Below are 10,018 nucleotides of genomic sequence, written 5' to 3' on the forward strand. Positions count from 1 at the left end.
AAGTAAACAAACAAACAAAAAGGACAGAAAAAAACCAAACGACTGTGTTAGAAGGCAAGTCTGGCAAGGGAAGGAATCAAACCAAGCAGAATTTTTCAAAACTACGAGCAAGAACCATATTTGCAGGGCTTCGAGCGACTTTAAACACAAGAGTTAACTTAAAAATATAACTATACTTGGGTGTCAGCTCAGCTATTGCATAGCTTAGAAGTGTGATACACAACTCAAATGTCTGCTGATTTAATGTGACGAAATGTTCTTCCCTTCAGATGTGGACTGCGACCAGTGAAGATAAACCATTTCACATTTCCTGCTTTCACTGCATTCATGAGCTGTAAGCACAGGCTGACAGCCCGCTTTGCTACGGACAGGTCAGCGATGACAACACAGATGAATGCTTGAACGTACTTAGCACCTCCAGTTCCAGTTGTCTGCAGACGGCTGCGTTTGGAATAAGTCTTCTTTTAATACCAGACTTCCGAGTTTTTCTGGAACTGGTTTGAAAGGTGAGAGACACCGTTTCCTTTTATCCATGGAGCTGCCATTTTTTCATGGGAAGATAACCAGAAGAACCTGTGAAGAATTGCTGAGCAAGAACAGAAAGAATGGTAGCTATTTAATACGAGAGAGTGAAAACATGGAAGGAGCTTTATGTCTCTGTATTTTGTAAGTATTGTCGTACCAAACTTTTTATGAGTTTTCAAACATGTCCCAAGACAAGTGTTCATCTTCTCTAGCATTAATAGTTCTTCCCTAATATTAACAGACTCCAAGGGGGTGTGTATGTGTATTCAAGTAATGCTGGTTGCCTTAGGCTTCCTTTATAGGGAGAGGTGAGACAGTGGCATTTGCAACATTTTTGCAACATTTTTCAACATTTTATTCAAGAGAGGATAGCTGAACTATAACCTGCTGATGCTGGTTTCTCTGCAGACAAGGAACACAGATAAAATAGCTTTACCTGCCAAAACATAGTAAGAACCTTACTCAAAGTTACCGACTCTGTAATGATGAGTAAATAGCATTTTAGCACTGTTGAGACACTGAAAAGTCTCACAGTAGGTTACAAAACATTTTCATCTTCATATGTTTTCTGTCTGATGAAAGCTTAGCCCGGTGCTTCAAAGGAATTTTATTCGATGCAATAACATAAGCTGAGACAAAAAGCTACAATGCCCAGTCCTAATTCATATGACAAGTCCATGAACAAGATGGATATAGAAAATTGCTACTTCTAGTCCTTAACTTTAATTACCACGACTACAATTCTGGTATTTTCTTTTCCTATAGGGAATAGCACGTTTATTTTCCTTTCAAGAAGCCTAGTTTACATTTTTCATATATAATTGATCTGTTCCTAATGTGTTCAAAGTTTATAAATTAGTAACTCTGAGTCCTTGTTTGACCCTATGTTTTATGTTCTCTTTGAGGATTGTGTTTGAGTGTGACATGAAAAAATGTTACCATTTCATCTAATTAATTGAAAAATATCAGAAAAATTTTAATCTGTAATCAAAACCATATTTCTTTTGAAATAAATCAAAGGAGAAAGGAGAAAAAGGGAGAGGGAAATGGAGTGCTATGGGACTGGTGCGTAGAAAAAAGGAGGTCCATAAAATGACAGGGCAAGGAGAAGAGAAATGGCAAGTGGGGGACAAACGGAGCCCACGGGGAGGGAGCTGCAGTAACCTGCCTTCAGTAGGGTGTGGAAGGAGACAACATTTAAGATTCAGCTGGACAGGGTGCTGGGCCATCTTGTCTAGACTGTGCTTTTGCCAAGAAAGATTGTACCAGATGATCCTTGTGGTCCCTTCCAACCTGGTATTCTACGATGCTATGAATGTAGCGAGTGCGGGGAGGGCAGGGAGCGTGGGAGGGAAAGAGTACGCATACCCTGTCAGAAGGGACTAAATGGAGATCCTGGCACGGGAAGAATGACAATGTTAGTCCCTGACATAAGATGACCATTGAGATCTCATGCAGTAGAGGTAGATGAGAAAGTGAAGGGCTAGTTAGTTGTGTGCAATGAGTTTGAACACCTTGATGTAACAGAAGGCATGTCTCCAGAGTACATTGTGGGCAGATGCAAGCTGACATAAAGGTTAAGCTTGCTGCCGCACGAACACAGTTTCTTTCCCTTTCTTCTTTCCTTTTTTTTTTTTAATTATTGTTTTTCCTAAGGGCAAAGCAGGTCTGCCTTGTGATACCTTGCAGACATGCTTTTGTCTGTCAACAGTCTTCTGGGCAAAGCACGTGACTTCCAGATAGCCTCTGTGAGTTTTTAGTGTTAAAAACTCATGCGTTAACAAATGTAATGGTTAAACCATAGAGGTGGCAGCAATGGTATAACAGATACCGGCTTGCAGAGGTGAAAGCAAGGGTTGTCTTCAGATAGCAAGTGGGATGGTAGTAGTGTATTGGCTCAGAATTGCCTCAGAATCTGGACTGTCTGCCACTAGTTGACTAGGCAGGGGAGAGCTCTCCTAAAACTGGAGGCAATCAACACTGAAACTCTCCGTGCCACTTCAAGACAACTTTTAGATTAGAATTGCATCTTAAAACATTGCTTAGCACCTAACATGGTTGATGCACAAACTGATGCACACTTCTCAAATTAGCTGATCCACGGGCAGAGATACTGACCCACTTGCTACAGAAAACAACCAACTTTTCTTTGTCTTCTGCTGGTTGGGGCATGGGGACAGGCACTCACATGGAGGATCTGGGGTTCAGAATGGTGGGGCCAGTTCAAAAGCATCTCTTCTCTAATCAGACATGGTGCACAGCTCTGCTGATACATCTTCCTCCATAGCCCACTGCTGCTTTCATCCAAAGCTGTTCCAGGTCCCTGACAGTACCTCAGACCAGACCTACTGCTCTTGCTGCTGTTCTCCTTATGGCTCAACACACCATTCTACCAAAAAAAGCTCCTCTCACCCTACTTTTCTGTCACTGGATACCCCTGTGCCCAGACCAGGCACTTTATTAATTTGTACCATATGCAGCTGTTGGTATGCATTTAGTAGTTAATGCAGAAACAGAAGTTTTCATTTTAATGGTAGTAGTATCGTGTTTATTCAGTAAAAATTACAGTAGCCCAATAATATCCAGGCACTAACCTTTCAAAATTTGGATGCTAGGTAAACAATAAATTTCAAAAATCATCAGTTTCTGGTAGGATTTTTTTCACTTGTATGTCTATGTTTGAAGAATAAACACTCACATTTATAAAATACTCTTAAGCCAGGAACATGTGAATTTCCATGGGTATCTCAAGGAGAAAAAAACCAGATGTATCCCTGTGAAGCGACTCTGAATCAACCTGATTCTAACTGGAAGGTCTTATTCTGACTGCAGTCCAAAGTATCTTTTTTTGCAGAACAAAGTAGCTTATTTTCAGAGTAACTATTTGTTTACGCGCAAGTCCCCTGAGATGGGTATTCACCCTAAGATTCTCCCTCTTATGTCAGCTCAATTCACGTAGCTACAGCTGAAATCCTTCCAATGAACATGAGTACCAGTTAAAAAGCCTTGCTTTCAAATACTGCTTCCTCATCCCCACCCTCCTACCGCTATTTGTAGTTTACATATCTTTGCAGCTTTACTGCCTTTTTTGATCATGGTCATGATCTCCAGTTCATCTTCTGAATATCTGCTGTTTCAGAATTTAATAAATCTTTTATTTCTGTTGACAAAATATATCCAATGCCATCAGTAGCCCAAACGTTCAAATACCTGCATATTATTAAAAATAATAATAATTAAAACCCTGGGAAATGCAAAGGAATAACAATTTTCTTAGAAGTAGGACCTGCGCAGTCATTTTTTGAGTGCTGGTGACTGGAGGCCATTTTCTGCTAACATCTCTTCAAGAATTCAACAGCCTTCTTTTAGTGCCCCTACAAAATTAAGTTTAGGGAAGTATCACACACGAGGTGGACAAGAAGATAGTTGAGAGGATGGAATGTCTGTGGAAACAAATTACTCTTATAGAAAGGCCTTCGTTAGGTTTAGTTAATAAGTTCCTTGAAACCGCTTGTTAGAATAATTGTGTACTTCAAGATATGAAATGTCTCACTTTGCAAACTCTAGGCTCCCTTCTGTTTTGCTTTTCTCTCTCTGTCTCATTCAATTTTACCTCACAACCTCTTATGTCTTCAATACTACCTGCTGTTTGCAGACATTTCCTGGCTCACGCTTTATTAAAAATGTGGTGTCCCTTCCACCACATAGTCTGCTCTCGTCAGTGGAATCAGAGACTCAGCCCACTGTTATGTCCCTAATATCACAGATGCTCTTGAGTATCATATATATCTCCAGCTATATTCTGGTCAAACCAAACATATTCTAGGTTGAAGTAGCCTGGTACGTGGTCACGTGTGGAATATATGAAGGTACAGACAGCTCAGGAGGTCACTGTGTGGGGCAGCATGGGAGGAATACGAGTATGGATTTGTGATGCTGCAATTACTTGAGAGCTCCTACATGGAAAGCAGATTACATGAAAAACGTTCTGCAACTTCACACTCCTGTGTATGCCATAGCAACCTCCTCACCTGTTCTCTTCTTCAGAGGCATGACAGCAGATCTCACATGAAAGGTGAACTGCAAGTTTTATACAGAATCATTATTTACCACTGCTTAGATTAATACAATTTTCTTTCTCTCTCCCATCACATCCTTCCTAACTTCGACCAATATGATAGACCTTCACAAAGACCGTCTTTCAGAGCATCACTCCATGTCAATGTGCTTGTTTCCATGCAGCATTGCAGTCTTGTGTCATATCCCAGGTGAATTTCTCATCCTTGTTCTCAGCTGTAGATCAGTCTTTTGAAAGGTGACTGCTTCTCTTATGGATGTGGCAATTAGTTGGAAGCCAGCCCGTTTTTCCCCTTGAGTATGACTTCAGGGGAAGACAGACACATCACTTTTGTCTTTGTAGCTATTCAGGTCTTCCTTACAGCTCCATTTTTGAAGGAGAGGTACATGTTAGAACTGTGTTTCCATTGTGCAAAGGTTGTCCAAGCTGGTGTAAAGTCTGAGAGCCAACTGGGCCACAACTCCCCTTCTCCTCACTGCAGTTCTCAGTGACACCCGTGCCAGCCCTTTGCCTGCAGTTTATTTGTATGTTTACATTTGCACAAACTGGTTTCCAGTGCTGTGAAGTGATTCTGCTCGTGAGGAGCAAGGACTTAGGCATCCTATGGAAGCAAAGGCTCTTATCTTGCATGGCACCTGCAGCAGAGTTCTAGGCTCTATTTCGTGTTTTACTGCCTCGGAACAAGTAATACAAATTCTCAGTGACACCCAGCCTTTCTGAATGTATAAACCTGAAGCATTTTCATTGCTTTCACCTATCAGGTCTATTTCATTGGAGCTGTAGTAGTACAAAACACAGAATAAGATCCATTCCTAAGAAGCTGCAGGAAAGCTCAGGCAGTTAGCTGATGTGGAGGTGAGCTAGTTGAACACGCTCGATCAGGATCTTTTCTAAGCAAAGTGTCGTGACTGCAGATTGAACACAGCACTCTTAGTTACATTTACTGTATGTGGCCTAACTTGGCCAGGCGAAAAAGAGTGCCATAAATTTGGTCCAAAATCAAACATATCTGCATAGCAACGTACAGGGGGTTAGATCTGAATCGGCAAGGCATAATAAAGTAATATTTGGGTTTCTGAAGTTTACGAAAACAACATGCATAACTAATTTTGGGTAATGGTCTATTAAACATATTACTTGGAGAATTTCAAGTATTTTGAAAGCTCCAGTATATGAATCAAATGGAAAAGTAAATGCATATATGTACACATATACATATAACTGATGCTATTTAGCATCAGGTATCCCTTTAGATTTGTTTCTTCTTTTTAGTCTTTCATTGTATTGCATTTTAAGATACAAGTGAGCAAACAAAACCAAAAGCTGACTGTCAAGATCAGCTGTAGCAGTCTAAACAAGTTGCAGTGGTCTGTTGATAAAAAGCATAATATATACAGCAATGTTTTTCACAGCTTTGAAGAACTCATCTACACCTACCGTATCTTCAGGGACCACCAAGGATATTTTAGAATAGAGGTGAGTAACTCTTATTTAATCTGTAATGATCGCACTAAAGATCCTTATCAAGCTAAAACACAGCCTAATAGGTGAAGCAAAGTTGTGCACGCAGGCATAGCAAAACAAATAAGGGGTTTAGTCACTGCTTGCCATTGGGAGGCAGATATTTAGCCACGTCCTGGAAAGCAGGACCTCAGCACGTGTAGTGGTTACTTGGGAAGACAAATGCCATAACCATGAACATCCCCACTTTCCCTGACCTTTTATTGCTGAGCACAGTGTCCTATGGCAGAGGACAGCCCTTTGGTCAGTTCAGGTCTGCTGTCCTGCTCTGTCCCCTGCTTGGCTCAGGAGTCTCTGGTGAAAGTCGCAAACCTGAGACAAATAGTACACTCTTACCTAAAAGAGAAAGTTGGGGCCAGGGACTTTCCTGCAGATCCTCCGACACGTCTGCTGCATCTGCAGATGTCCTTTGCTTGACAATGCAGACATTGAACAAAGCGTTTGGCTTCTGTTTGTCACCCAAGCACTAAAATAAAACCTTTTAAGTGAGAACAAAACACATTGCCCCTAACCTTGTGCCCTGTCACCAGGGGGAAGTCTGTAATGCCGTCCCTCTTCAACACACCTGAGCCCATATTTTAAACCACTCCTTTTTCCAAAAAAAAAAAAAAAAATTTGAGTGAGGGAGGTGACACTTAGGGCCTAGAGCACGCCACCAAGCAGGTGTCCCCAGTGGCCAAAGGCTAGTACCAGACTCTGTCACGTGGTCTGGTTCCAGAAGAGCTCCTTGGGAAACAAGAAGCAACCTATCATTCCTTTCATTTAGAGGAATCTGTCTGAAGAGTAGTTCCAAATAAACTTTTTTTCCTTTCATTGCAGACTTCTGAAGGTGTTCCAGTGAGGCTCTTCAGAACATTGAAGGATTTAATATACACTTACGAAAAGCCAAATCAAGGACTGATAACAAACCTCCTCTACCCAGTAATGAAACCGAAGGCCTCACAAAGAAACCAGAAGTTCAAATCAGAAAAGGATGACATCTATGATGGTGAGAAATATAGTTCTGCCTTAGTGGTTCTGGGGTTCTTCTTTAAAACAACTCATTGACAGGTGTGGTAGACTATGTTTTATAGTCCCACGTCATCCTTACATCCTTGCTTTGGGGAGGATGAATAGAGACACTGTTGACAACTTGCCAGCATCCCTCATGCACTTTTCAAAGCCACTTTTCATATCAGTGCTGTACAATGCTCAGCTTCAGTATCCACCAGGTCAGAGGCTGCAAAATAACCTTGAAACTCTTCTAGGTCCTCTGACTAGAAGACCAAGTGTAATGAGCAAGGGAAATCCTTTCATTAAGTGCAGTTATCATAGAGGAAAAAAATTCTTGGTGTATCCAGTCTTCTGTGTGATTTACACCTCATGAGAAATGCTAGAAAAAGGGGTCATGTGGGCCAGCTGCTCTGTGCTGCAGCCACACCTCTTGTCTGTGCGACAGATGCTGATTTTTTGCACATAACAACAGTGCAACAGCTCCTCTGTCAAGCAGACAGGCTAGGGAGCGGGGAGCTCTCCTCACCACTTCATGCACTGAGCTCCATTTTTAGGCGCCAGTGCAGTGCAGCAACACCCTTGCTGAGGGAAACAGCAGCAGAGGCGTTTCCAGTGTCCACAACATCACATTGTCATTTGTATCACTAAGGCAGATGTGCCACATTTGCACTAAAAAAGGTTTTTATGGTAACTTGTCATGGCCACTCCAGGGAGATGAAAATACTGCAGTAGCCTGGGTGTATTTTTAGGAGAAATCAGGTGTCATACACATTTTCTTGTCTTGTCCTGCAACATGGACTTTTCCAGAGGATGCACAATGGTTTGGTCGGGACTCAGAGGGAGGAAAACAAAACCTTTCATTTCACTATCAAAATGTTTCTGGTCGTCATAAACACGGAGGCTTTGAGAAATAATCAAGTCAGTTTGGTTGCTGTTGCTGTTGAATTTTAATTTAAATTTCACTTATATGGCAATCCCAAGTTGCCCCTCAGACTGCTTTTGCTCACAGGGGGAGTTTGGGTTAATGCCAGAGTGGATGTCTCTCTGAAATGCGGGCATCACGTAAAACACCCCAGTGCTTCCTAAAGCACACACCACACTTTTGTGGGCCCATCCCTCCTGTGGCACCCACCAGCAGCTGGCTCTGTGGCACGTGCGGGACCCCATGCTCCAGTGCAACAACGCCTGGGACTGGGGTCACGATACTGGTGGTTGGACACATTTGAGCATTGTTTTCTAGCCCAGGAAAAGCATGTCTGAGGGTGTTGCTTCAAGAGACAGTTTCCACAGTGGAGCTGGAGCCCTAAGCATTCAAAGTCTGCCTTTCTGCTGTCTTCTCAAAAAACATAGTGAGTCTGACAAGGTCTAAGAGACAAAGGTTTTTTCCAGGCTCTCCTCCCTTAGTTGGGAGGAGAGCTTTTCTGTTGGGTATTTATCTAGAGAAGAAAGCATGTGTTATGCTATAGTCATAGTAAATCAGATAAACAGCTGCGATAGCGAAGTATGGATGATTTCTGACATGTTTGTTCCTCAGGAGGAGGGGTCTCACGTGAATGCAAATGTTTAATAGCAGCAATTAGGCAAAAAGGCAACTTAGCCTTTGCCATTTGCAATGACACCTTTTTTCTTTCTAATTGATTTATTTACAGATATTGACGACAGTGATTATGTCGCCGTCTTACCCTGAACGATCAACAACGTGAGGACTTGGGAAGCTGCTGTTTCAGGCTGTGCCACCGCACAGCAGATGGGCTGGGGAGAGCTGCCCGCTGAGCGTTCTCCACTCTGGATCTGGACCGCTGGCATTAGTGCCTTTTGCAGACTGTGAGAGCAGCTCTATTTTTTCCCAGTGGCTCCAGGACTAGCTACTATGTATTTTTGTTCAGCAAGAAAAGAATTTTTATAATAGATGCATGCATACATACACATCTCTGTACATATACATGGGTGGGGGAAGGGTATCCGTGTGCATATATGTGTATTTTGGTTTTTCAGTCAGCAAACTGTCCGGGAAGTCTACTCCTAAAACAAATAATCTGTTAGAAAGCAGCAGTATAAATACAATAAATGAAAGTGCATAAAGCGGTAATTTATGGCAGAACCAATAGATGTTGATAAAAACAATAGAAGATAAAAATTCTCCTGGCATCATATGAAGCTTAAAAACCCCTAAACTCTGTTAAGCCTCTCAACTCTGTTACTTTGTGCACAATTCATATTAGCTCATTGTTGGATAGTGGATAGTATTTCAGCTATGTCAAGGAATACTAGGATTATACTGTAGCTTGGAATTAAAACAAAAAGGCTTTATTTGATCCATGTCATAAAGAATTAATCAACAACATGAAAATGGTTTGAAATACTTTTAATATTGATGAATGGTTCAGGCAGATTACAAGAGGAGTGTGAGTTCTAGATGCATGTTGGTATTAACACATCGGTTTTTTTAATATATATGGTACAAATGAGACTGCTTACTATATTTCATTTGCCATGGCCATTAGCTCTGTATTGTAATGTGCATGTTGGGGGATTTTTCCTAATGTAAGAATTTACTTTACTCTTACCTCTAAATTTAAATATTTAATATACGCTTTTGTTCTGAAGGTGCCTGCAACTAGCAGCCCAAGCCAGAACTGGAACCTGTGTCCTGATTCTCCCAGTTGCTAGTGCCAACTCCCTCCCAGTTTGTGATCTTGAGGAAGACATTTATCTTGGTTGTGCGATCTTTCACAAATTATTTATGTATTTTTATGGGTAATACTAGTTAGATTTCTTTCTTATTACGTATCTTTCACACCACTATTTGTAAAAGGGCTTTTTTTAGTGCTTTGGACTTCATTATGAGTTTAACAGCACTAACGGTTTTTGGTGCCAGGCTCAAATGGTACTTGTAGCACG

The 10,018-nt window shown here is 41.5% G+C and overlaps 1 protein-coding gene across 2 annotated transcripts; it reads left to right on the top strand.

Annotated features, from left to right (window-relative positions):
- Positions 1-392: 392 nt before the first annotated feature.
- On the top strand, positions 393-9,021 carry SH2D1B (SH2 domain containing 1B). Of its 2 annotated transcripts, XM_065658103.1 has the most exons (4): positions 393-666; positions 6,016-6,079; positions 6,944-7,112; positions 8,767-9,021. In XM_065658103.1, exons 1-4 carry the CDS (start codon positions 533-535, stop codon positions 8,802-8,804), a joined length of 405 nt encoding a protein of 134 aa, XP_065514175.1. In that variant the 5' UTR covers positions 393-532; the 3' UTR covers positions 8,805-9,021. The 2 variants fall into 2 exon arrangements, with proteins under 2 accessions (XP_065514175.1, XP_065514168.1); XM_065658096.1 differs by lacking the exon at positions 8,767-9,021 and having other exon boundaries at positions 6,944-7,171.
- Positions 9,022-10,018: the final 997 nt, after the last annotated feature.

Source organism: Caloenas nicobarica, chromosome 1 (genome assembly GCF_036013445.1).
Source record: "Caloenas nicobarica isolate bCalNic1 chromosome 1, bCalNic1.hap1, whole genome shotgun sequence".
NCBI lineage: Eukaryota > Metazoa > Chordata > Aves > Columbiformes > Columbidae > Caloenas > Caloenas nicobarica.